Source organism: Dryobates pubescens, chromosome 24 (genome assembly GCF_014839835.1).
Source record: "Dryobates pubescens isolate bDryPub1 chromosome 24, bDryPub1.pri, whole genome shotgun sequence".
NCBI classification, from domain to species: Eukaryota; Metazoa; Chordata; class Aves; order Piciformes; family Picidae; genus Dryobates; species Dryobates pubescens.
The window spans coordinates 8,514,569-8,542,305 of record NC_071635.1 but is presented as its reverse complement, the minus strand read 5'-3'; the positions used below and the strand labels follow the sequence as shown (position 1 = coordinate 8,542,305).

The 27,737-nt window shown below is 39.1% G+C and overlaps 1 protein-coding gene across 1 annotated transcript in view; it reads right to left on the bottom strand.

Annotated features, from left to right (window-relative positions):
- Positions 1-5,018: 5,018 nt before the first annotated feature.
- The window catches only part of INTU (inturned planar cell polarity protein), a 38,210-nt gene continuing 15,491 nt past the window's right edge, over positions 5,019-27,737 (bottom strand). Inside the window, exons 4-16 of the mRNA XM_054172717.1 lie at positions 22,202-22,405; positions 18,238-18,356; positions 16,603-16,692; positions 16,348-16,425; positions 15,009-15,198; positions 13,966-14,019; positions 13,523-13,585; positions 12,314-12,535; positions 11,230-11,652; positions 10,272-10,369; positions 9,456-9,645; positions 6,227-6,381; positions 5,019-5,703 (exon numbers count right to left, since the gene is read on the bottom strand). Coding sequence (XP_054028692.1) covers positions 5,592-5,703; positions 6,227-6,381; positions 9,456-9,645; positions 10,272-10,369; positions 11,230-11,652; positions 12,314-12,535; positions 13,523-13,585; positions 13,966-14,019; positions 15,009-15,198; positions 16,348-16,425; positions 16,603-16,692; positions 18,238-18,356; positions 22,202-22,405 — 1,998 coding nt within the window. The 3' untranslated portion in view covers positions 5,019-5,591. The remainder of the gene's footprint in view (positions 5,704-6,226; positions 6,382-9,455; positions 9,646-10,271; positions 10,370-11,229; positions 11,653-12,313; positions 12,536-13,522; positions 13,586-13,965; positions 14,020-15,008; positions 15,199-16,347; positions 16,426-16,602; positions 16,693-18,237; positions 18,357-22,201; positions 22,406-27,737) is intronic.

Here is a 27,737-nt window from a genome sequence, read left to right as displayed (position 1 = left end):
CTAAAGAAAATTAATCTTGAGTGCTATTCATGGAATGTTTCTATAATTTCAGTCACAAGCCCATACAGATGTAAGGCATCTGGAAACATTTCTAGGAGACAGAAAGGAGATTTGAAGAACTATAAACACTGTTTACATCATGCATGTTTCACCTTTTCCATTGTAAGAACAGAAAGAAAACATCAACCTTAAAATCTTAACATACAAAATGACTGTAATTGAAAAAGGAGTGCTTAAGAATTTGCATGCAATACAAGCATACATTAATCAAACTTTAATTTGACTGACAGCATTCCTCCGTGCCAGCACCACCAGAAAAAGGCTGTGGCAAGAAAAGTTTCTGGCACAGCAGTAAAAAGCTGTCAACAAGAGAAAGCACAGAGCACTGGATTCTTGTTTAAATTTGCAAAACTTAACTAAAGAAATCCTAAAACAGATAACCTAAGACAGACACAAATAAAGCAGATCTCCCAGCTATTTTCACAGGAAACAAATTAGCTCTGAAGAACACACTTTCCATTCTACTGATATGAATAATTGTTATGCAATTTGTTAAATGCCAATATCAACATTTCACATTCCAAGACCAAGATTTCTTGTAATTAATTGCATGGGTGTAGGCTTCTGTGTCTTTTTCCAATCAGTCCAAGTTAAGAGACTTTCCCCAAGTACACAGAATGGCAAGGTAGGGCAGCAGAGCCCAGAAGTTTTATGGCCTTTCTGAGCTACAAAGTAAAATGGCTCCTTTTCTGGTGCATTGTACAAAACACTTAAAATGCTTTAACTGCTCATAAGGATGTTTCTAGCTTCACATATAATAAGAAACCACTTCTCAGTATGAAGTATTACTTATTTACAGCAGTAAGATGCATTTTACTATCTATAATTTTTTTTTCTGACAGTTGCATACTAATGGTTATCAAGAAAATAATGTGAAAAAAATGTCAATGAGACACAATGCAAGAACTACACACATTAGGGGGTGGAAAAAAAGGCAGCTGTAATTTCACCTGAGTGAAATTAATGAACACAAAGGGTTTTGAGATGAAATTACAGATTAATGCAGCCTTAACTGCGAGAATGTTTATTGAGGGTTTTGACCAAGCCCAGATGTCTAGGTCCATGATTTTTAATATCCATCTTAATGCTTGCAGCATTTATCTCTGAAGTAATTACACAGCCTGAATGAAATGTTGAAAATTCTGACTGCAGTTATAAGCAGTTATTTACATGCATGTCACAAAGTTATTAATCATTAAGTATCCAGCTATGGATTTTATTACCTTCAACAGTAAGCTCCAGAGTAAGCCATGCTCAGTTCCTCTCGTTAGAAAATATGCTCATTATAAAATCTTATCAATATAACACCACTAATTACCAGTCGTGGTGAGAGAAAGAATTGCACAGCCCTTGATCAGATCTGGTTCCTTCATAAAGCAGAATGAATATGCAAGAGAATATTTACCCATTTATCCAACTTGGAAGATGCAAATGTATTTGTATTTGTCCTTGAAAGCAAAGTTCAGAGTCTGCACTGGGAAATACTTTATAACATTTGCCCCAGATGCCATGCCAAAAGCTGAAAAATCCTATAGAAAAAGAAATGGATCTTTAGAACATTTCCAAAGTGCACACCACACAATTATACAATATTTGTTCTATTGGTTTTAGTTCGGTAGGAGCTGGAACAAAGGCCAAAAATGTTCACTTTCAGGACCTGTATTTTTCAGATACTTGGTACTGGAAACCAGGATTTATCCCTAAACCAGTTAGCACAAGCAAAGTCTAAAACTGCAAGTGAAACATCCATAATGCTGAGAATGAGGTAAGATTTTCAACTTCCTTCCTACATTTCTAAGACTAGAGATACCTATGTAAGCTGCAGTCAGGAAACAGAATGGTGTTAAACAGAATTGTAGAAGTTGTTTTCCTGAAGGAGCCTGCCCACACATTTTCGTTTCCATAGGGGGTGCTCAGACTCCACATTACAGCAATGATGAAGGGCTGATAGAGCTATGAGACACTTGGTAGGGCTTTTGTAACTATTCTTCTTCTAAATAAATCCCTATCCCTTTGGACACTAAGATAAATGCTTAAGAACCTAAATGGGGCTGAGGAGGTAGTGCAGGAGCAAGTCTAACATGGATCATGAGGCAAAAAATATCTATGGGGATGTTAACAGACATTGGAGACTGCTAAGCAGTGACCACAAAATGATCTCTGTAATGTACAGCCATGGTATTTAGTCAAACATTTTCATTTTCTTGTGTTACCATAGATGAAGGGAAAGACTCCTTGAAGACAATGAAAACTCAAGCTTGAGTTTTCATTGGTAGTTTTGATCATGCTTTTCCTATGCATTAACATGAGAAGACAAAGAAACACTGCTTTTGCAAAAGTAACAAAAGGAAAACATTAAGGATATTTTACACTGTCCATAAACACCAGCATTTGCTATGACCAAACAAACTTAGAGAAGTACTGCTGGGATTTCCCCAGCAGGTCCCTGCCTTGCTCCCTTGCTCCTTGTCCCACTCAGACTCACCTGCAGAAGGCCTGGACCTGGAGCCACAGTTTTTCACTTGCTCAACAGGCACCAGTCCCATGCCACCGTGGAGATGGTGGCCCCCACACCACCCACTACTAGGAGAGGGGGGCATAGAGGCCTATGCCCTGCAGGGCAGTCATGGCACACAGCACTAGCCCAGCCCGCCCCCCGTCTCTTTCCCTTTCTTCTCAAAAGCACAGGCTGGCAGGCACTGAAATGGCTTTTTTCCCTCAAAAGTTAAAAGCTGGTGGCCTCAGGGTACCAGGAGCTGAGCTGCCTCCCTCCCCTGCCTTGCGGCCAGGCCCAGAAACCCTAACATTTGCTTTATGATACATGGATCCCTTCAGAGAGGGCTACCATCCCTGAGCTGGCAGAAAGCTGTCAGAGCTGTCAAGAACTTCTCGGAGGCTGCTGTAAGCAGCGGGAACTGGTCCCTCTTCCCCAACAACCATCTGGAGAATGGAAAACCAGGTAACGGAGTAGCTGTTGGTTATGTTATGAGTGAATAAGCATATGTGACAAGGAAATTAATTTCACTTGAGTTATTTATACCCATTCCATTGCAGGTCAGAAGTACCACTTCCTTCTAGAATGCTGATAGCATTTATTTCTTTTATTTGCTTTACCTCCTCTACATCCCCTGACCTCATGACTAAGGGAGGCATGAAACATCCAGTTTGTTCAAAGTGGTTTAATCGTTGATGGTTTTAAACGCTAACTTTTGTTTCTTGCATTCCCTTGACATAAGTAGTTTTAACCCTGGTGCTCCACTGGTTTGTTGTACACCACGTTGCTTTGCTAAGCTTTTGTAAGTAATGATTTAAAGGCAAAAGAAATCAATTTATTGTGAGACTCCATCTTGAATACTGCAGCCAGGTCTGGTGTCCCCATAAGAAGGACACAGAGTTGTTGGAGTGAGACCTGAGAAGGGCCACAAAGGTGATCCAAGGTCTGGAGCACCTCTGCTAAAAGGATAGGCTGAGGGTGCTGGGGTTGTTCAGCCTTGAGAAGACTCATTCAAAGGGGATCTTAGAGCTGCATTCCAGTACCTGAAGGGACCCTACAGAAAGGCTGCCGAATGACTTTTCATAAGGATGTCTAGCGACAGGACAAGAGGGAATGGTTTTAAGCTGAGGGAGAGTAGGTTTAGACTGGATCTTGAGAAGAAGTTCTTCAGCATAAGGATGGTGAGACTCTGGAACAGGCTGCCCCAGAAGGCTGTAGATGCCTCCTTCCTGGGGGTGTTCAGGGCCAGGCTGGATGAGGCCTTGAGCAGCCAACTCTAGTTGTGAATCCTCCCTGCCCACGGCGGGGAGGTTGGAGTAGATGATGTCTAGGGTCCTTTTCAATCTGAGCCATTCTGTGATTCTCCCTAAGCCTACTCTGTTAAACCTGTTAAAAGCAGTGCAGCAGAGTGCTTGCTTTTCTGTGTTCCTTCCTCCATCTGCAACCAAATCTAGTACTCAAACTCCACATTCTTTTAGCCTTTTAAAAGATGCTGTTCAGATGTCATCCATACTATTACAACATCCTTGGTACCTCTCACATCACTAGATTTACAGATGGGAAACAAATCTGAATCACTGCTGATATAACTCAGTTTTGTCTAAGTGAAATGGTGTCTCTCATCTTCTAGGAACCATAAACTCTATCTTGGCTGGTTAACATCACCTGCAATCATATGCTTAAACTTCAGACCTAGGACTTCTACTGCTTGGAGTTAAAGCAACTATTGAGTGAATCAAGACAAGCTGTGAATCACTCTGTGAGAGTGGGCAGTTACAGGCATTTGACTGACTATTTTAGAACTACTCTAAACAGTGTAATTTACTAGTGAAAACAAGATCTAAGACTCCATCAGGAGAGCCTATGGAACTGGATTTCCTTCCCTGCATACTTAAACTTTTTGATCCCATTGTTTAAAATGCAACTTTAGTCATGCATTTTATGAAAAGCAATCATGACAAGCAAGTAGAAACAGCAGGAAGGAGAAAAAAATGCCCTTTTGACAAGGAGCACAATGAAAAGCTATGCAGGTGACCAGAGCTAAATGTGCTGGCTATGTGTAAAAACACTCCCCCCGATTCATCTGTTTTGAAGTACACTTTAAAAAGAACCAAAAAATTCAGGAGCAGCTGGTCTGTAGGTCACAAACATTTTAATGATTTGTAGGAAAGCTAACTTTTGTAGAAGAAGTTTCATCTTGTAAACATCTTGCCTTCTCTTGCCTTACATGGATGTTGCCCTGTACTTTTTATAATAAATAGCTGTAAATGATAGAAAGCTTAGCTAAAGGAATACTGTTTAAATCAACAAAAGAGAAAATAGGTTAACCAAGAAAAGCAGACTAATGCTTTACTGGCCTTTGCCAAATGCACATTTTTTATTAAGAAATTATGAATATAAAATTAGCTGAGTCCATGCACAGGCCTTAAAAACATCATCCCCTTCCCCACCCCCCACCCATCTTCTTCTGTGCCTTCAAAACTGCATTTTTACAAATAGAAGTATTATGTATAGTAAAAACTCATGAATTAAAATACCAACTATACTATATTGCTTGAGTGTGCAGGAGACCATACTGGCAGAAATGGTAAGTCCTTAGTTTTGTGTGGCTAAGTGCCATAAATTGGCTAAAAGATTTCTTTCTGTTCTGACGGGAAAAAAACCCCACAACTTGTCTCTATCATCAGCTACCAGGTTGTCAGAGAGTACTCTGAAGATACCTACTTAAAATTTTACATTGCATATGATATACTGAACAGCAGTACAAATTATGTGATGTTTTCATATAGTAAAGTTATGATCAGGATAAATAACTTGACAATATAGAAAAATAAGAACTTTGGTTGTCTTCAGTTGATGAGATCACAAAGTTGATCATCCCTGTGTCATACCACAAGGTAGATCTATTTCTTTTCTGAAAGCATTTCAAAGATATACCATGGGTGGGCACCACCACTGGGTTAATTACTCTTTATATTGAAGTACATCAAAGAGATGACAACACCCTGCAGGATGGTTGAATGTTCAGGAAGTTCATCTATGTAGCTAAGCCAAAGGAAAGTTTGAAGGCCAGCTCAACGGCAGCTTCTGTGACTGAGTCATGAAAGCAGACATAACACTCCTGAGGTTTTGGATGTAGAATGAGTCTCCTGGAGACAAAAAAAAAAAAAAAAGGAAAAATAGAAGAAACAATGGGGGAAAAAAGAAAGAATTATCATCATAGGTGTTAGCTTTTTCTCCTCAATTGTTTGATACATTCTGGTTGTACTTTGCAGTTTCAGCAGGATGTTAGAACAACTGCTGTACAAGACAGGCAGCAAATTTCTCCTGCATTATTTTACTTCTTTGAATACATCAGACTTTTAAATCTCTGCACAGTTTTCTCAAGAGTGCATATGGAAAAAATTCTTCAGGCTTTCAGGATCAGTTTGCATGGTAGTGGCATGTTTGCTGTAATCCAAGTTTCTTGGCTACAAGGTGCAATCAAGGCACTTGGGAGCAAGCCCCAGTATTCACAAGTTTACTGATTTTTAAGCTTAGTGCATCTAGGTAGGTACATTCTCACACAACAATCTAATAAGCTGTTTCTGTAATGTGCTAGTTAAATTTACTCTTAAAGAATATTCTAAATGGAAAACTTTGGGACAAACATTCATTTGTCTTTAAACTCACCCCACAACCCAGTAACTCATTGTTGGTGGTGGTTTCTTCTGATCGGTCCAGTTATCAGGAGAGCACTCAAACAAAACGCCGTGTTCTGTTATCAGATCCTGCTCCTCAGCTGCCTTACTAAATTCTGAAGTCCCACTGCCTGCTTTTTTCATTTTCTGTAAAACAACAAATGAAATATTAGTATAGACTGAAAGATTTTTTACATACACACTAGCAAATTTAAGTGTGTGATTTCTTCAGGAATCTCTGATGAATGACACTGCTGACACTTGGAAGAGAAAACTAACTTGCTTACATGATTCTCTGCTCCACGGTTTTGTTACTTTGGCATCAATTGCCTTTCCCATTCTTATGCAACTTGGAGGACATGCTCCCATTTTTGATTTTCTTTTTTCCCTCCTTCGAGCTGAACACTGTTTCTCTCATAAGACATCTGAGATAAGACATCTTCTTTAAAACAACAACTAAAGGTTTCATCTTTCTTTGTATGCTTCTCTAATTAAGAACAGTGATGGTAAAAGTCTGTTGAATAAACTTGGCCAGGGAGGAATTTCTTTTTGTAAATACCCAGATGAAGCACTTCGCTCACAGCATTTCCTTGCTCTTACTCAGTATCAGTGTGTAAGATATACAGAAAATAAAGACATATTCAAGTTTTGATGAGCTTTTAGGGCTATGTTTTGTCCAGAGCCTTTGAATAAGCCTTGCAAAAGTCCCACTTATTTCTTAACTGAACTCCTGGTACCTGTTTGATGAGGAATCAAACTGCAGGCACTGAAACTGCTTTTCTCTCTTAGCTGCCTTGGTGCACAACAGTCCAGTGAGTCCATGAAAGCCATGGTATCTTTCACCAGAAATGGGAGGGGAAAAAAGGCCCCTTGGAGATCAACATAGGAGGAATTCTGAAATTCCTTCCTTACTCCTTCCCTACTGAAGTCAAAGGCAGTTCATTACTTTTTTGTAAATGTCTCCATAATAATGAAAACCCAAAGATTTAAATCTTTTATTTGCTTTTGAAGTATGAGAAGTGACATGAGATTATGGAAAGAGGCGAGGAAATCCCTTTGAAATAAATCTTATTTCAAACAAATAACTAAGCTGGGGCATCTCTGGATCTATCAAGGAAAGTTCTGTTCCAATCAGTTGTTTCAAAGGTGAAGGAGAAGTTTTGTTAAAAAATAAGTCAGTCAAGGAACTTCTGTCTGCCATATGCAGAAGCAGAAACCACATCTTTCAATCTGCCAGCAATATTGAAGATACGGTGCTGAAGATCTAGAGCCAACATGCAAAATACCCCAAATTTCTCTAAAAGACAAACTTTGTTCTGCAGCACATGTTCATCAATTCTTTCTGATTTTCAGAGCAGAGTGAACCCAGCAGCTGCCTACTATACTCCCATCTGAAGAAGCCAGAAAAGCATGTGCTGAGGTAGCTGTGGCCAAACCAGAAGCTGAAGTTCTGACTTTCAAGTGTGAGTTTTTCAATTTCTTTGAGCTACATCTAATAGTAGACTGGTTTCTTTATTCAGCTCTTTCGCCTTGAACTATAAACTATTTAACAATTGTCAGCATCAGAGGCAACTTGATAAGAAATATTTGGATATGCTCTCTGCTTGCTTTTGAGTTTCCACATCTCCCTACAGAAGTGCCCAAAATACATGACTCGCAGCCAAAGTCTACTCAGCCAAAGCCCAGTGTCACATGAAGCTGACAAAACAATCCACTAAATTAACCTATTTTCCTAACACTTAAAAATTCCTGGATGATTTACAAGGCACATCATTCTAACCAGAAGTGACATCTTCGGTAACTTCAAGAAAACATTAAGAACAATTATACTGCTATTTGCAAACCGTGTTCCCTCCATTTGTGCTGCCATTCCCCATTTGTCATTTAATTCACTTGGACTGTCACTTCAGGAGCTAAAAAATGGAACTGATAGACAGTATTCCACTTTGGTTTATGGTTAATTATTTCTCTTCTGTTCCAAAATGATAAAACAGGTCACAAAATTAACAGAGATGAAACATTACCCTAATTTGGTTCATGTCAATAAAAATCAACTGTGCAGTTAACAATCCAGACTTTTAGCACCACACAGCATGCGCTGGACACAAAATGTCTGATCTGAACAGAGCATCTCATGAATCCACTCTTGTACCTATTGTTTAGATCTCTCTGTTGTTACCAGCATCTCACTCCAGATGGATTATGTGAAATAAACAGAAATTTGTAATCTAACAGAAGGCAGTACAGTTGCTGATATTAAACCTACAAATGGACAGGTCTGATCTAAATACGAAGTACCCACATAAAGCTCTGGCACCTGGGATCAGACTTCAAGCCAAGCCTAGAACAAGGCTTGAATTAGTATCTTTGTAAAGGGAAAAAAGCCTTACCTGTTCTGGCATTCCACCTAATCTAAACTCCAAGAGATGTGGCAGCATAATTGAAGGGAATTGATCATTGTGGCCAGTCTTCTGTTAGACCAATATCCACATGAACAAATGACTACAGACATTAGTGGACAGCAAATGTACAAGCAACCTTGGGTAGCATAAAGATGAAAGGCACTAAGAATGAAAAACTTGCCCGCTGTCAGAGGCCCTCTCCAACTCATTGTTCAGACACACTGGCAGCACAGTGAAGGGTGACTGACCTGTGACTGCTCATATGAAACACTTCCTGTGAAAATAAGACACCCTAAATTTCCTTCTGCTGTCAATCTGAAATCCCCTCCCAGCAATGAAATGGTTAAAAAAAATTCCCTCTTTTGCTACTTAACAGCTCTTGAACCCAGCACCTAAAACTTTTTGCTAAATGACGCCCAGGTTGTGGATGATTCCTCCCTGGAGGTGTTCAAGGCCAGGCTGGATGAGGCCTTGAGCAGCCAGGTCTAGCTGATGTGGGGAGGTTGGAATATATGACTTCTTAAGGTCCCTTTCAGCCTGAACCATTCTATGAAATTGCAAACAAGATTCCCAATATGAAACAGACTAAGAAAATACTCTACTGGAGACATGGAGTATGTACTGTGTGGGCATTTTTGTTGGGAAAGAGAGCCATCATTTCATACACACTTGGATGGATAGTGAGAAAAAGAACCTGCCCGTAATAGTAAAAATACAAGTAGCTTTAAAAACAACCAGACACATGTAAATACTCCTGCTAGGGAGCTGCTTAATAAAGTGAAATACTGAGAATGGAAACAGAAAACAAAGCTTTCATACCTCTTTCCTCATGGACTGCTGAAAAACAGAACGAATCGAGAGACAGCAACGATGGAAATTCTCAATCAGCTGTGGGTGGATGGAGCCACCGAGCCGTGCTACTTCTTTGTGAGTTGGAGTAATAAAGATCCCTTGCATGGTTTCCAGAGATAGGTAGTGGAAGAGGGTATTCTCAGGACCAGATGTCAACCTTAATAAATACAAAAACAGCAAAACCCACAGAAGAATTCACTTCATATTAAAATTATATGGAAAGAAGTTTTAGTTAAACAACACTTCTCTTTCTTACTCCAGAATTATTTTTCTGGTAACTACAAAACAGCAACAAAAATGATGCAGACAATCAAAAGCTGCTTATTTCTACACCAAGGAAATACTGCTGATTTGGACTGCTCATACATTTTTTTTTTTAAAAGAAAGAAAAGTTTTTTATCAGAGCTCAAACAAAAGGCCAGAGCAGACTGTGCTGTCACAAGCAACAAATGGGAACTGGGAAGATCATGGCTTCTTGGTCCTTTGGACACCTGGGAGGTACAAGGTGTCGGTGTGGTTCAAAACCTCTTTTATTTGAGCTTCCAAGGTCATACAGATGTGGGACATGTGCAAGTATTTTACTGATACATTCCTGAGAAACAGTCATTTTATCTAATGAAGCTCTCCATCTGAGAGCTTCACTTTTGAGAAACCTCGCATAGAAAAGTTTTAATTAGAGTAAAACCATGCAGGAACTTCTGCAATCTGTGCCTTTTCAAAGTAGCCCCAAACAATACAAGTGGGGCCTGAAAAATAAATACTTAATGAGAAATAATTTCTTACTTGATAGCATTTAGAAGTTCTGTATCTTTCTCTGAGAGGTTCTTTTTGAGGCTTCCTAAATGAAAGGGGTTTGGTAAGGTATGTTTTTTTCTAGTGGCCTGAAAAACAAGCAGCTGGATGAGGTAACAAAGAAAACACAGCTCATGAAAAAACAGTCAAATAATAAATCACCTACTTAGGAGAAATAGCATAGCAATTTCAAAAGGGCCTAACAGTTTCATCAACTTGTATACATGTATTTTATAGCCTATTTTAGACCAAAATGGGTTAGAAGCAGTTGCACAACTGTAGAGCAATTTGTTCTGGCAACTTTTGTTTACACTGTTATTGTTTTGGGGATATTTTCCACTTATCTCTGCTTATTCCAAAGCAGCCATGTCCCCTTCACTCATGTGAAAAAAAACTACATATTTACAAGTAATGATAAAATTTCAGAAGTGATGGCTCTGAGGCTGACCCAAAGCTTCCCAAGGCAGTACAGTTATTTTCTACTGAATTCAGAAACTATTAGAACTATTCTTACAAGTCCCCCAAGCCCACCAGGACCTTATCACAGAATATTAGGGATTGGAAGGGACCTCCAGAGAGTCCAACTCTCCTGCCAAAGCAGGATCACCTAGGGCAGTCTGCACAGGAACACATCCAGGTGGGCTTTGAAAGTCTTCAGAGAAGGAGACTTCACAACCCCTCTGGACAGCCTGCTCCAGTGCACCATCACCCTCACTGTAAAGAAGTGTCTCCTCATGTTGAGATAGAACCTCCTGTGTTCTAGCTTGTACCTGTTGTTTCTTGTCCTATCACTGGGTACCACCTAAAAGAGCCAGGCACCTTCCTCTTGATAGCCACTCCTCAGATATTTGTAGACATTGATGAGATCCCCTCTCAGCCTTCTCTTCTCAAGACTATCTTTTTTTAAAATCAATTAATCTGTTTTTATCAATTATCTTTGTTCTCACACCTGATCTATGGAAGACTGTGGATTACTGCTTTCATCTTCCACAGGAGCTTCATTACCGTGGTCAGGTCCTCCACTGCTTCTTGTAGGGCTTGGCTTACGTGTCGTTAAGGAAGAGTCACCAAACAGAGTCCTTTTGCTTGCTGGAGTGGTTACTGATTTGGAAGTATTTTGTAGCTTACTTAGGATGGGTGAGGTGGTCAAGATCTCCAGTTTGTCACGTGCAGCAGGAAGGAATGAGTCAGCACAAGCTAAAGGTGGAACAGAAGGAGAATCCAGCCTTTCCTCAATGCTAGCTTCTATGCCTTCCAGTTGAAGTATAGTGGCTTTGACTTGATCTACATATATACAGTCTGGTCCTGGATTCCCAACAGCTTTTGATGCACAGCCTCCTGCCTCCAGCAGGACACACAGCATGAAGTGTCTCTGTAAAGATGGAGGTAGCAGCATTAGCCTTTTGTTTCATATACAGCACATAGTGTATTACATTTATTTATGTCTCATACTTGGGCAAAATACAGCACTGTATTTAACATTGCTGCCTCATCTCCAGAGGAGTCAGGGTTTTGTCCTAATTACTTCAGTTAATCATGCAAATGTAAAAGCTACACATTAAAATATTTTCAACTGAAGTGACAAGACATAGAAATAAGAATTTATACTTAAACTTTCAAGCTTTGCAAATGTATTACAAATGCTACCTGCAGAGGTGTTGCATCCCATGAAACAGTTGTAATAGGAATATTTTGTAAAAATTAGTAACTAAAATGCATGGAAATATTCACAGATTCTCAGATTGCATCAGGCTGGATGGGACCCTCAAGGGTCATCTTATCCCACCCGCCTTCAGTGAGCAGGGACATCAACTAGATCAGGTTGCTCAGGGCCCCATCAGGTTTGACCTTGAGTATCTCCAGGCATGGGGCACCAACTGCATCCCTGGGCGACCTGATCCGGCATTTCACTGCTCTCATTTTGAATAACTTCTTCCTTATATCCAACCTACACCAACCCTGCTGTTGATCTTACTGACCAGACAATGGCAAAACAGTATCAGACAATGAGCATACTGCAAACATGAACTCACCAAGCCAACTATCAGTAAAAAGTATCTTGCTTCAGGTTCCCTGTATCCTGTAAAACTTGAAATGTCACATGGTTGGATGTGGTGCTGTGGAAACACTTCTCGCCATATCACTAACTGACCAATCTTCTGCTCTGCTGCCAAGGGTAACAGACAATAGTGCCGACAATACAAACCTATATCAACAAGATCTTCCTTTGGCAAGTGAGTGCCAATCAAGTAACCCTTAATTAAACACAGAAAAGGAAATGTATTCAGTAAGAAATACCACTTCTCATTTCAGAGTACTTTTCATACAAGGATATCTATGCTCTACATGCATTGAGACTGTAAAGCCTTCTGGGCAGAAAGCATCTTTTTGGTATGGAGCTGTACAACAGGTAATACCAAGCTTTTGAATCAAAGTACTGAAATATAACATCAGCATATATCAAAGTTATCAAAGGTGAGCTTTAACAGCTTGCAAAACAGCAACAGAGTGAAGGTGCTTTAATTCTCCTTTAGTTTTCTCTCAAAAACCACTCAGCTTTCACTGGAATTAGTAACACTTCCAAAGAACACAGACAGTACAACAGTGCCTCTGGCACTAAGGGCATTACAGTTAGTGGTAGATACTCTGCAGTTCCAGTTGTGCTAACAGCTTAGTTTTGTAACACTACCAGCATAAAGAACAATTGCATGATAAAAATTGTCAGAAGATCAGTTTCCTTAAAGCAAAGCTGTTACCTTCCTCTTTATACTACTGAATGCACTGTCTACTTTTAATAACAATACATTTACAACTGAGGCCAAGGTGAGAAAAGCTCTCAATCCAAGTTTTCAAGCCTTGGATTTAAAGACAGATTCACAACACATCACCTGTTATCTTTATTAAAAATGGCAAATGAACAAAATAATCCCTATTAGAATATAACACAGTCTCATCTGAATTTACTCTTCCTACTCTCTTCTTACTGTCTCTCTCCAGTCCTTGGATTATACACCAGTTTCAAACAAGCATTTTACCCTTACTGATCACCCACTACAAATCACTTCTGAGCATTAATGGTTTCTCTTGCATTCTTTGAGGTTTAGGTCTGTTACTATATATGCACATTTAAAGCACTCGTATATCTTCTTCATATTTGTGAGGTTCTGAAAAGAGTTACTCCATGCCTGGGTTAGACTTCTAGATAAATTTCCTCATCTTTAGGCCTTCATGGCTAATATTACCTTGTAGAAGAGACAAGAGCCCATAATCATATATAATCTTCTCATGTTGTAATAATCTTCAGACTGTGGGGAAAAAAAGCATGACTTAACTTTTAAGTCAGATTTTTAATTTACCAAATACAAGTCCACTAATTCCAGTCAATTTTAATCAATATCTGATTTAACACTTTCATTTTTTACTACTTCTTATTATCAGTAGAGCAGATAATATGAACAGTATCAAATTTTAGCCTCCATTACTGACTTTTGAGTCACTAAAAAAAAACCCCAACAATTTTCACCTCAAAATAACAACTTGCTATTTAGTTCTTATCCGTCCATGACAGGTAACTCCCAATTGATTAAAAAAAAGTGGATGAGTTTGAAATTAGTGGTTTTTTAAGTCCTGAAAATGGCACCAAGGCAAAGAGATACTGTACAGTGCAAACAACAAAAATGTTTACCAGCTCTGCAAAGTCAGCTGCTTCCAGGTCACTCAGTGCTGTGTCAACTTCCACCTGAAATATTTAAGCAGTACATTTTTGTAGAGGCTTCCATCACATCAACTTACACTAACAGCAGTTCTCTCTGTCTTGCCCGTCTCGAAAGATTAGGATCCACAAGTACAAAGTTAAGGGATAAAAGTTTGCACATGCTTTTTAGTAGCAATAGCAAGTATCAGGGACACCTCAATTCAGCAGAGGAAAGAAAAATCCTTCTTAATTGCTGTGTATTTCCCTCCTCTTTGAAACGGTAACGCTTCTTTGCTTGTGTGCCTGCTGAACCCACTGTTGGGTATAAAAGAGCTGTCACTCTTACTTTGTGCGCTTTAAAACATTGGGACTAGAGACTGCCCCTTGAAGGCCAGAGACAGCTCTGAAATCTGGCAAGCTACTGTATCCAACTGAGTTATTAGAAAAATCTTTTTCACAATGGATTTAGGTTTTGTCTCTATGGAAATTGCCAAAACTTTCTCACACATTTTCTTTGTTCTACTGCACCACTTTCAGCTTGCCAATTTCTCTGTTAATGTAAGTTTTACTGAAACCACTGAAGAACATGACACTGCTTAAATTTTTGCTCTAGTGCTCTACAAAATAATTTCTTGGGGATGCTTTATTTATCCAAGTGGGTTGCACTGTCCCCCAAGGACTGGGCTTTTAAAGAAAACAGAAAAAACAACAAAACCAAACAGAAGCAAACAAAATACCCATAAAAACAAAAAGGGAGAGATCTTTAATCTACTCTGTGCCAGAAGGTCTGTCTGATGCGAAACTTAACAGCGATCATTGACCAGTCCTTAAGTCCTGAAAGTTCAAAAGCATGTTCCCATGGGAACGACTGAGCAGTTCCAAACTTCAACAAAGGATCTTGTAGGAAAATGAGTGGTCTGGGGTGGACAGAGCCCTTAGGTAAATTAACACAGTAAGGGCAGAAGACACCTGCATCAATTTCCTGGCCTCTTGTATACACAAGTTTTTCTAGAGAGATCTGAAAATGACATGACCTTGATTTCCTGAGGCAAGGTCAGCCAGCGCAGGCCAGGCAGACTGTCACAGAATAAGGCACTGCAGGTATCGTAGTGCTGAGCGCTGGGGCTGCCGCTCGACCTGAGTCTCGCAGGCTGAAGTGCACGCTGGAAGAACAGGTTGAAAAAATGATCCAGGCGAGAAACATTTTCCACCTGGCAAAAGGCACTGAACAAACATGAACTCCAAGTTAGAATAACACTGAGAAACTTGTAGCTTGTTTAAATAACCCTCTGTGCTGCAGAAGTCTCTACAGCACAATACTATGGTTGGATTTTTTTTAACGTTCATTTTAAACATGTAAACATGAAAAAATCCACTAGGCTAACATCCAGGCAGTACCTGCAAACAAAGGAAAAGCTACAGCCATATAGTATTACAGCCCATGTCCTGCAGCAACTTGAGACAGCGATCATCTTCATCCTTCTGGAAATGAACATTATTCTTTTTCTTTCTCTACAGCCCTCTCAATTCAACCCTGAATTGAATGCAAGCATATGAGTAGCCTACCTAAGCAATTTTATTTAGGTTACAGTCAGACAGAGAATTTTCTGTGCAATTTCCAACTGCAGAGAAAGACTCTGCCAAGTAAAGCTGAGAAGTCTGGAGTGTTTATTAAAATTACAACACTGATTCATATGCATGTCCTATAGACTTGAGCACAAAGGGTAACATTTGCAGAGTGCTGCTGACATCCACAGTGACTAAGGTTATGTGAATGATTTAACCTAGTCAAGGACAACAGTTTCTGAAGTAACAAAGACTGTTTAAAAAAATATTGCTGGAGTTAAGACCAACAAAAGGCAGGAAGAACAGAATTCTGTTTTTTCAATCATAGAATGGCTGAGATTGGAAGGGACCTTAGAGATTGTCTATTCCAACCTCCCTGCCATGGGCAGGGACACCTATCAACAACACTCAGCTGTTCAAAGCCTCATCCAACCTGGGCTTGAACACCTCCAGGGAGGACACATCCACAACCTCCCTGAGCAGCCTATTCCAGAGTCCCACCACCCTTGTACTGCAGAACTTCTTAAGATCCAGTTTAAACTTGCTCTCCCTCAGCTTAAAACCATTGTTCCCTGTCCTGTTGCTAGACACCCTTATGAAAAGTCCCTCTCCAGCCTTCCTGCAGGTTCCCTTCACATATTGGAAGGCAGCTGTAAGGTCCCCCTGGAGTCTTCTCTCTTTTTGTGCAAGCATAAAGGAACATTCAAAGAAATTCCATGTCAGGATTAAAATTAACACTACTAGCTGTCTTCTTCAATGAGCATCAATGGAAAATTAGCAACTGAAAACACTTTGGAAAGAACTCACTTGTCTAAAGAACCATACATAAACTTCAAGGTCCTGACAACATCTTCAAGCATGTTTCTCAGCTGAGGAAGCGGAACACTGAAAAACAGAAAACACAGAGCTGTGGTTATAGCATCTTTAACATGAATAAGCATTTTCACTTTCTAAAGAGCTCTATTTTTAACTTGTTTTAGGCCAAAGAATACAAATTGGGGATGTATAATAGGGAACAAAATAAAATTAAAAGGAAAACAAAGCATTTTACTTTACACTCACTTTTCTTCAGGAAGGCCAATTACAAGCAACTTGTCAGATTCTTTCCAGTAAACAACTTGAACTAGTTTTTCACACAAGAAAAGGGAAGAACTAGAAAAAACAAACCAGAAGTACTTCTGTTAACACTTTGAAGTGATAAAAGACCCCCATTATAAGCCAGAATGATTTATATGTATTTTATATGCAAAGTCTCCTGCTCTCATGTATAATCATGTGCATGCAGCGGGGAGAGGTAATTATTCATTATAACAGAACTCCAAGACTGACTGATTTCAATTCCAAACAGATCACACCAGTAGTAATATTTTCAAGGATACAAATATAAAGGATGAACAATCGCTACTGAAGCACCACAGTTGTCTTCTGCATGATTCAGATGCTCTTTAAAGGTCTTCCTGTCTAGCATTTAACACAGTCAGCTTAGGAAATTAATGCCATTTCAGATCACAGCGAGGTAACCCGAGGTACTAATGAAGGGTCTGAACATAGCAGAATCTTTTCAGAAGACTCCAAGGGGTATTTGAAGATAATATCAGAGTAAGAAACAAACCTGAACTCTCAGGCTGTCTCCTTTTACAGAAACTTGCCCTATGAAGCTCAGCAATCCCAAAAGACACAGAACTTTCATTTGAGCCATTTAGTGGAATAGAACATGAAACAGAATTAGACTCAATGTTCTAATTAGCAGTAAACCGTACATTACACAGCAGATTATCAGATTAAATGTACTGGTTGCTGCTAAAACTAAGGTCTGTAATGGTCTCAAACACTAAATTTATAGCAACACTTTCTTACTACCATGTTAGAAATTTTAAAGTGAGAAAAGGGTGATGACTCTAGTTTAAGCTTGAAAGATTTAAGAATGTAACTTTTAGGATACAGCTACATGATTAACTTGCTTCACTGAGTCACTCATACTGTAAAATTGACAGTACTGAATAAACCAATGCTGTCATTTAACTGGTTAAAAAATACCTTAGTATGTCCAGAAAGTTTTTATCCTTCACATAACCAAAGCTGCTTTCCAAACAAAACAAGTGATAGTTTTACAATGCAATTAAGTACAAAGAAACAAACACTGCCATCCCAAAACATACACAATACATGTGCAGACACAATCATAATTTACTCTTCTGATAGGAAAAGCTTCATAGGAGACCTGGGCATTAGCTATTAAATTTTTTGAAGGGATGAGACAATTCATGAAGACCAGCAGAAATGCTTTTGTATCTTAGAATTCAAAAATAAGAAAGTCAGAACCATAACAGGGAAGGAGAATCTGAGCTATCAAGGATTTCTGTATTGTTTTCTGATGATACCACAAACATAGTTCACCAAACAATGGATGGATTTGTCTGTTGGATGTTTTTAAAAGCTGGACATGTCCAAAAAATAAGAAAGGAAAACTTTAAAAGGGAAGGTGAATCTAAGCTATCAAGGATTTCTGTATTGTTTTCTGATGATACCACAAACACAGTTCACCAAACAATGGATGGATTTGTCTGTTGGATGTTTTTAATGCTTCTATGTGAGAGACTCACCCTGGTTTTGTCTAGAACCTGATGCATGGCCCATGTATGTACTTATCTATACAACAATAAAAGTAGTAATACATTACATTTCAAATACTTTTACCTGATAATCTGGGTACCAGTAACACTTTCCAGGATGTCAGAGAGTGTGAGAAATACTCCTCTCACACTTTTCAGTTTTTGGGATGCTTCTGATATGGGGTACTGATAAAGAATTTCTTGCTGTGAAGAAAGTTAGCTGTTACTTGAGTAAAGCAAAAATCACAATCAAAATCACTAATTAAGCCCATGGAAAACAAAACAAGGTAATTTTTTCCCCCTGGCACCTATTTTTTTTTCAAAACCCATGAAAGGTTCTATCACATTTTCTGCCTTTCTGCCAAATCATGATGGGCCAGAAATAACGCATGGGACACTAAGCACATCAAATGCAAAGAGTATAATAAATTATCTTTCTCCTCCAACACAAGAAATGCAGACATGATTAACTTTCCCATTTATGTCACTAAGCACATCCCTCCAGTGCCAATATCAGTCAGAAAATTTTCCTTCATCATGATTAAAAGGCGGCAGACTTTCAGTACAGAAGGACCTGACAAACTCTTTATTCTTACCCAGTTTAATTAGCTCTATTTTCAAATACTCATTAGTGACAAGGATTTTTTGCTTGAATCAATCCCTCAGCTGGAAAAAAACCTCTGCCATTTTCTAATTACAGCATGACAAAGAACTAGAAAGAGCCTTTCCCCCTCCCCCCCCCCACTATGAACTGGAGCCTTCACATAAAATTCATTTGAGAATCATCTGTACACTTTCCCAGGGAGAGAAAAGACAACTGTAACAAAAGGTCATAGCTGTATCACATCTATATATTAATGAGTTAGCAACGTTCAGCACAGACCACCACCCAAGTTCAGCTGTCTTCAAAGCAAGGTGAAAGTTCATAGGCCAGTAACAATGGAATTAATAAATGAGAAGTAGCTCATTTCTAAAACATGTAAACCCTCTTCCAATCCCTGAACCTGGACAGACTGTCTAAACTATTGGCTTAGTGAACAGCTTCCCTTTTCTATATTACTGATTTCTCAAACTGAACCTAAATAACAGTTTTGGAAAATGAATTAGTGCAGTCTTGACAACATTAGAAATGTCTCAAAGAAATTCAGTCCAAATGGTGCCGACCAGCTAAAAATCTCTAATCTTCAAACACAGTGCACTGACAGTAGGGGATTTTATTTGCAGCTTTCATAAGATTAAAAAAGAAACAGGAAATAAAGGACAACCATGACTTCTTAGAGATTAACATAGAAATCATAGAAACAAGGAGAAATGCTACAGGATGTGCAAGTCAGTGTCAGTATGAGCCAAGCTGTGAACAGCTACTCAGCAGTGCCTGTTTTGCCAGGATGCTCAACACATGCTTCCAGTAACACTATCAGGTAGGAGGAATATGAACACAACTCCTTTTAGGACATGGCATCACCAGCATCAGTTCCAACACAAAGATGTTCTAGCTGTGTGCTGGTACAAATAGCAGATGTTATCATCATCATACCCACCTTGATCTAAACCATGAAACATACAAGATCTACCTTACTCACTGAAATCATGGGCCACTCCCCACATGCTTGCAGACATTCCAAATGATTCCTAGTACTGCTTTCCTTTAGAGCTGACAGACCTTACAAGTTTCACAGCTCATTCATTCTATTTTTGGGTGCCAAAAGCCCGCAAGTGAAAGCATTAGTTACTAGTTCTAGCTGCCATTGTTTACATGGATGCCATCTGCATACTGCACCCCCTTTGGAGATGGGTAAAGAATCATTACTTTTTATTGTGCAATATGGCATAGGTGTACAATAACCTCACTGCTATTTTGAACTGCAGCTGTAAACTTAATCTGGAGGGAGAACTGTGGCTTACTGTTCACCAAATGAAACTAAATACAAATGCCTTGAAGAAGGCAACATTCTTTTGTTAGGAAATGTTATAAAAAACTTGGTTACATCAGCAAAGTTCTCTCAAAATCAGAGACTAGGGGCCACATAACTGCCAAGACTTCTCAGGAAACAATTCTTCCATGGTATGAAGCAAGAACAAGTGCATTACAATCCCTCTTTTTACCTCTGCTCAACATTCAGGGTTAATCCTCTTTCTTGGGAGAGTGTAAAGAAAACAAAACATTTTACTTTTACACTCACTCCATTTACTCTGAAGTGCAGGAGTTGTAACTAGATATTTGCATATCTATTCTACCAACAAAGGAGTCACAGGCCCTGGAATAAACTTTTCTTTTAATATTTCATAAAGTGATCAAGAAAACACTGGCCTTAAAGTCTGCAGCAACTGTCCACAGCTTTTCTATCCACAGAACATTATAGTCTTGGACAACACAAGTGAAAAAAATAAAGAACTATTTGCAGTAAGTGAGTGAACCCTGATAAAGCATCTTGTGTTTATTTGGGAAAAAAAAAAAGGAAAAAAAGAAGAGACACTGATATAAACTAAAGTTTTGCTGAAGGTACCTCCCATGAAAAAATGTGGTCTCTTAAAGAGGCCTGGCAAGAACTGAATATCACAGCTCAGTGTTAGCATGCTTCATTGTGTATTACAGCAAGATACATACCTTAAAAAAATATATTAAAAGAGCATAATTCATATTACAAAATCAAGTGCTGCAGAATGATGAAGTACTGGATTTTTTGGGTGCCTAATAGCCCTTCCTTATCCATACCCATCAGCCCATCTTGTCCTCTTTCAGGGCAAATGTAACGCTTCAAGATGCCAGGCTGTGCATGTACAAAAGGGCTGAATTAAAGTTGCACAAGTGGCCATAAATCTGTCATTTCCTAACTTTCAAGCACTTAACTCTGCAAACTTCACAACATTTTTAATGTGGTATTATGATACCATGTAATTTTCTACAGCTCTTATCCCCAGTCCCTTCTACAGGCAATAACCTCCATTATGTGTAGCTGTCATATTTCACTGTACTACACGTCACCAACAGAGCACTACAGACTTCCAGCAGTTGAAAAATAACATTCAAAAAATAAAGACATGTCAGAAAAGGGATGGAGCATCAACTGGATCCAAGGATTAATTTCACGGGAGAGAAAACAAACACTTTCTTCTGCTCCCCACTCCATCACTGTCCCACCATCCCAGCGCCTGGCAAACTAGCACTGATTCGATGTCTCTGCATCACAGATAATCTGAACCATGGGGGCACTGTGCTGTATCTAAGGAGAATTCACAGAAAGGGAAAAGAGTCCTTTTCCAAATATCTGTTCCCAAAAAGTCCACTTTGTTCATTTGTCACTTTCAGATCAGGCAAAAGGCCAAATTCTGCTCTCCACTGTTCTGTGTCTTCCCTGTGTTCGGAGTGGGGTATTTGTAGCTATGGCTACATCATGAATAACATCTGCACAGACTTACAGAGAGTTATACATCCACTGGCAAAACAGTTTTCTGAGGAACACAGAAAGGAAAGAGATGTGAAAGGAAGCTTTACAGGACAAAGCAAAAGTACTTCAGTAGCTTAAAAATGTTGCTCAGGCAAGAATCAACAGCTGACTGTGAACAGCAGACATGCAGAGTCCTCAAGGAAAGGCACATTAGCATTACACACCAGGAGGGGCTAGACAGATTGTGGATGGGGACTGCCAACAGCTCCTGCTGGGTAACATTTTCTTGGCTAGGCAGATTTCATAGTTCAGGTTTTAGAGGAGTATTGAAAACACCACAGCGAGCATTGAGAGAGAATAACGAACTCCTGATTTTCTCTCTACTTTGTCTGTTAACACCTCTAGCCTGTTCTTCATGTAAAGACAGACAGCAGCACTGAATTGATTTCAAATCCAGTAAGTTTGTCAGCAGTGGTGCTAACTTTTTCCCCCCCCTCTGGAATGTCAGGGCTTATTTCTGTCAAAATGGACATTTTACAGATTACTCCAGAAGGTTTTTTGTTTTGTTTGTTTGGGGGTTTTTGTTACACCAAAAGGCGTAGCAGCTGCTGCTCTCAGTTGCTACCTTTCATCTTCAGTTGTATTTAGTTAGCCACATACCTCATCCTTAGATGTTTCCGAGTCCAACTTCATTGTGAGCAACATAACAATGTGAGGCACATCTTGCACAGTGTGTTGAAGGTCTGTCCTATCTTCTCCCCACAAGAGCCGAACCAGATTGTTCATGCTTGACTGTGCCCGTTTATACCTTTGCTGAGAAGTTTCTTCGGGCTCAAATATTGATGTTTCGAGTGTGAGTTTAACCTATTAAGATATTGAATTATTCTGAAGATGAGACTGCATTTACAAATACCTTAGATGCAATAGATGCAGTTTGAGCCCTTTAAGAGATTAGGTTTCGTTAGCTTTACTGACAAAGATGTAAGCGTTCCGAAATCCCTGCTGCTTCAAGAACGCCAATTACATATTCAGCATTACATAATCACCTATTATTAAGGACAAAGCCAGCTATTACATGCTCTGTGAACCATATGAGCAAGCATGTGGTTTGGTGTGTTTTCAGACTAAATTCTTACAGTTTTGAGGATGGAAAAAAATACACTTACTCTGCTGGGTTTGTTTGAACACAAACCCTATTACCGTGCTTTTGAAACACACACACACAATATTCCGCTTCTTTCAAAACCTCAGCACTTTCCTGAGGGTATATCCTCAAGGCTCTTCCATGAGAGCACACTGACAGGTACCTTTCCACAGGAAAATCAATTCACCTTAGACTGCAGAGGTCTGTTAATTTGTTAACACTCAGCGATTCTTTCAAGCTGCCAACACTTTAACTCTGTTAACTGTCCTTAAAAGTCAGCAAACAAGAGTTTTGTTGCTGTATTAAACAACTGGGCAGAGCTAGCAAGAAGCATGAGACTTTTTTATATGCCCTGCTGTGCTATGTCTTCAGAAGGAAAGAAAAAACTAAAATCAGAAGCATAAGCAGAGCATTTTCTCTTAAAAAGTAACTATAGTTTAGATAATCAAGCTCACTTTGTCAAAAATTGTATGTTTACTGTTACTTGGTTACCAAATGAAATGAAAAAATGTGAATTTTAGAACAAATATATATATCCTGCTTCACAAGCAACACAAAACCCAGATCTGCTGTGGAAATGTTTCACAATTTGCTTTACAGACCTTTTTAGGAGCACTGCCTCACAAAAATTGTGTTTGTTAGTTGTTCCAGCAGTGAGCAACTTCTTGTGAATGAACACTTCATCCTTAGTATGAAAGAAGGGTATGACAGAAATACCTAACTCATGACTAAGCATAAAGTTGTCATTTCTGAGGAGAATAAATTGATTTACTTCCTTGGCTGATACCTGATCATTGGTCAAGTGACTGAAAATACAGCTATTTGAACTAAGTGGGCATGTTTTTACTCGGGATTGTCTGCCTTGAAGTATTCCTAATGTGCCTACTGACTGGGAAGTTCTAAACAGAAAACATCACACCAAATCCTGCTCTTTAAAGGCAGTGAGAATTTAGCCCAATGACTGATGCAACAAAAAAGGTTTATATTTTCCCAGTTACAGTTAAGTTTTGAGAGCCCAAGCAGAGGTAATTTATACATTTCAATCTAGATAATTTACATTTCTGTAACTGTGTATGTGTATACACACACTTGAAGCGAGTAGTTCCAGCAAGAAGTAATGATGCTTTTAAACACCCACTGCCTGTCAAACTAGATCAGAGAGAGAGGTGCCATCATCAGCTCTTCCATCTACATTATGTCACTGGCTGTCGCCTTCCCATTCAACTCTACTCCCTCCCAACACTTCTCAGCAATCTTTTCCTCTCCTGTTTTGGCTGCTATCAGCTCTTTGCTCTTTTCTCTTCCTGTTCACTGGAGTAACACTGCACTCAATCCTGCACTCTTGCCATGTGCTACCGCTTTCTCTTCTGACAGTAACTCATCCCTCACTCTCTCCTCATCATTTCAGTTTGAAATCATTACACTGCATATTAACAGGACTTGAGGAGCAGAAACACCCAGCTTAGGAGCAGTGGCTTTTTAAGACCCAGTAACTTGGTCATTCACAGTTTTATAGATGCACATTTTCTTCTCCAGCACTTTGTGACCCAGTTCTCTTTCTTTGTCACGCCATCTGCATAGATTTCAAAGGATTTTCCTTGTACCCTCTTTAACTTTTTGCAGATTTCCTCAAGGCTCCAGTTCTTTTTCTTAACTTCTATTACATCTTGTCTGTGGACACTTACTGATGACACTTCAGCTACAGCCTCTACATTAATGATGCACAGATGTAATTCTTGCTGCAGTCTATCTTTTATTCTATTTAAAAAACAAATCCCAAACTCAGTCTGTCTTGTCCTAGAGATACAACCATATGGCCCTCCAAACAAGAGCTCAATACAAATTGGGCCAAACAGAACTTCGACTCTCCCTCCCCCAGCAGGCATCTGTGCTGCCTCTCACATCACTGTGGGCCAGACCACACTACTCAGGTGTGAAGTCCCTGTATTTTGAGAAAGATGTCTCTACATGTTCCTTTCCAAATCTTCTTGATTCATTCTGGCAGCCTGAAACAGGACATTTTTGTGGTCCCCTTTACTTTTGTCAAAGTTCCAATGTATTTCCTGCCTTAAAAAAAAACCTGTGAAAAAGACCATCTAGGCTGGAAAATGCTGGGATAGAAAACTCCCAAGAGATTTCAGTTCTACATACCCTAAAATCTATTATGTTTTTGAGTGGAGGGGAGGTGAGCAGTGCACAGGATCTCATTAAATATGTGGCTACTGAATTATCTTCTTGCAAACACTGACTGTGACATCTTTCACAACTTCAATTTCATTTCTTTAAGAGGAAGATCAATTCAGTGCACAGTAGAAAAGAATGGCAAAAGCTTAGAACGTGTTTGTACTGCACAGCAGAAAAGGAAAGCATGGGGAGGCAGAAAACGTTTGTGTTCCACTCTATAAATACAGAGCATGAACACATTCTCCATACTTGGAACAGTTCTCAAAAAGAATTTAATTGAAGTGCAAGAAGGCACTGATGAAGGTGACAGTAACAGCAAACTGTGAGGTACACAGATTGGGGATTTTTCCACTCAGGAAAGTGGAACATTTTGTGACTTTCCATAGTCATGAACTTCATGACTTTCATACATTTCATGATTTTCTAAGGTCATGCAATGCTGCAAAGAATAAGACACGGACAGTTAACTACTCATAACAATACTTAATAAGATGGCAGTTTGAAAGCCAACTACAATGAATGTAGCACAGATCAGTTATGTAAAACACTGCCACAGAATGCTGTGGAGGTCAAAGGGATTTTAAGAACTAGACTTAAAAAGGAGAAGGTACAAACCTGTAAGTAATCCAACAGGACCTCAACTACTGACCACTGGAAGTGGTCACTGTGTATTTATTTCTCAGTACTCTTTACTTAAACATTTGTCAGTGTAAGAAACAGACAATGTGGCTGTTAGACTCTGGGTCTGCCCCCAAAGGCAGCTTTCTGCTTATCTGCAAGAAAACTGCACGGCTTAGAACATGGATTTTATTAGGCAGAGCTGGTGGCACTGCTTGCCTTTTAAGATTGCCTGCCATTTCCTGCTTTAGGTCTTTGTTTTCCGTGTGCTTATGGTTTGCACAACTGTAACTCAAAATTTCAGGCTGAGATATCTGATTGTGAATGCCTGCCTCACACTGATTCCTTTTAGAAAGCTTTGGGTAAAATAGTTCTGCAACTTCCAGCTATCGTGGCAAGGAAAAATAATTTCTTTTAGCGTAGTCCGTCTTCTCTGTCTTGTGGTGGTAGAAAACAGCAGCAGCTCTTTTGATTACAGAAATGTAAAGTTGTATGGAGAGCAGAATGTAAGTTTATCACACTGCCTCAGGCATTGATTGAGGGGTATGCTTTGGACTGTCACATTCATCGACTGCTATAGAACTGGGACTTTTCACTCATTAGGTGACATGTAAGCACACAAACAGAAGCAGTTCTGCCATTAAAATGCTAAATGCCTGATGTAGCATTTGGACTGCTATTGCTCAATAAATACACTGAACTACCCCTTATATCCCTAGAAGCTAGAGCCTAAGGCAAGAAAACAAAATTCCAGCAATACAATAAGGTGAGATGTTGTACCACATGTTGCAACTGAGAGTATCTAGGTAGTTAGCTTTTGAAATGACTTCCAGTCATTTTTAGCACTGAACCCAGAAAAGCAGAAACTTTAGACTATGGTAAACCAGCATCAAACTGCACCTTTTTTGATGTTTTGCAATGTATGATGAATGACAATACATTAACAATTCTGCTGTCCAACAGCTGTCTTCATTTCTAAATCTCAGAAACAACAACCCTCTGTTCCTTCAGCAGCGTGAGCGCAGTGTTCCACACCACAAAAAACCCCTGAACTCTGTATTTAAATTCTCCACTGGTCTATTTCAGCAATCACTCTTCTGGCTTGACTCAAACTGCCCAGTAAAAAAGGAGTAATTGCACTTTAATAAAAGGTTTTGGAAAGCCAACATGACAAACAGTTACACATTTCAAGTAATTGCTGTCTACTTGACAGATTTACTGACTATGTAAACATTAAATTTGCATTAAAACTAACTGCTGCATAAAGGTTTGCAATGCATTTTAGCAGTGAGTAACATGTAAACTCTAATCTAGCAAGGATACAATTAAATAAACTATATAATCTCTGCTTTTTACAGAATTTTCTATTTAATAACAGTTACAGCAACTCCATATTTAGTCAAAGACAGGCAAGAGAAGGCTTTTCTACCATGGAGCTCTGCCAATACCTGACCACAACTCTGGTAGCTTAGGCAAGCTTTATACTGTCAAGTATCTTGGACAGCTTCCTAAACTGACAGACTAATACTGAATCTTACTGCAGCTGCAGATGTAGTTCTGCAGGCACACTACCTAAGTTGTGAACAGAAGCATGCTTAACAGAATCCAAAACTTCCACTTCTTTTTATCTATGGACAGCAAAAAAATTCCTCTTATTATCACCTCATATATTCTACCTGAAAAAACCCCAAACTAACTACCCAGAGGTTACATACTGTAAGAGTCACCCTAATTTAACCTGCTCCATCTCATATCTATAAATTGCAAATTTTACCTCATCTTCCTGTCCACCAGCAAGTGGATTGAAGCAGAATTACTCAACATGCTTAATTTTTATGCTACTGACATCCCAGACCATTGACACTCTCCTAGTTTCATTCTGAAACACCTACCTAATTCTTTATTGGTTAAGTCTTCATTATAGCTTCAAAATTGTTATTTAGGTATAAGAAAAGAGAAATACAGTAGATTTTGGAGAAAAAAAATCATTCATCATGTCAGTTTTGAGGGGCTTTATGTATCAGTTTTTATTGCTGTCTTCTGTCAAGCTTCATCACTTTGGTCTTGAAAGATGTAAACCATTTAATCTAAAAGCTTTTAAATACTCAATAATTAATTTTTCTCTTTAAATATGAAAGTGGTATCAACTTTTCTATTTAAATTCCCTGAAACAGCTTTATCAGCACTACTTGCTAATTCAGGCTTCTTTTTACTCTCCTGTGGTTTGTGAGTCTTTTATATCGATGGAGA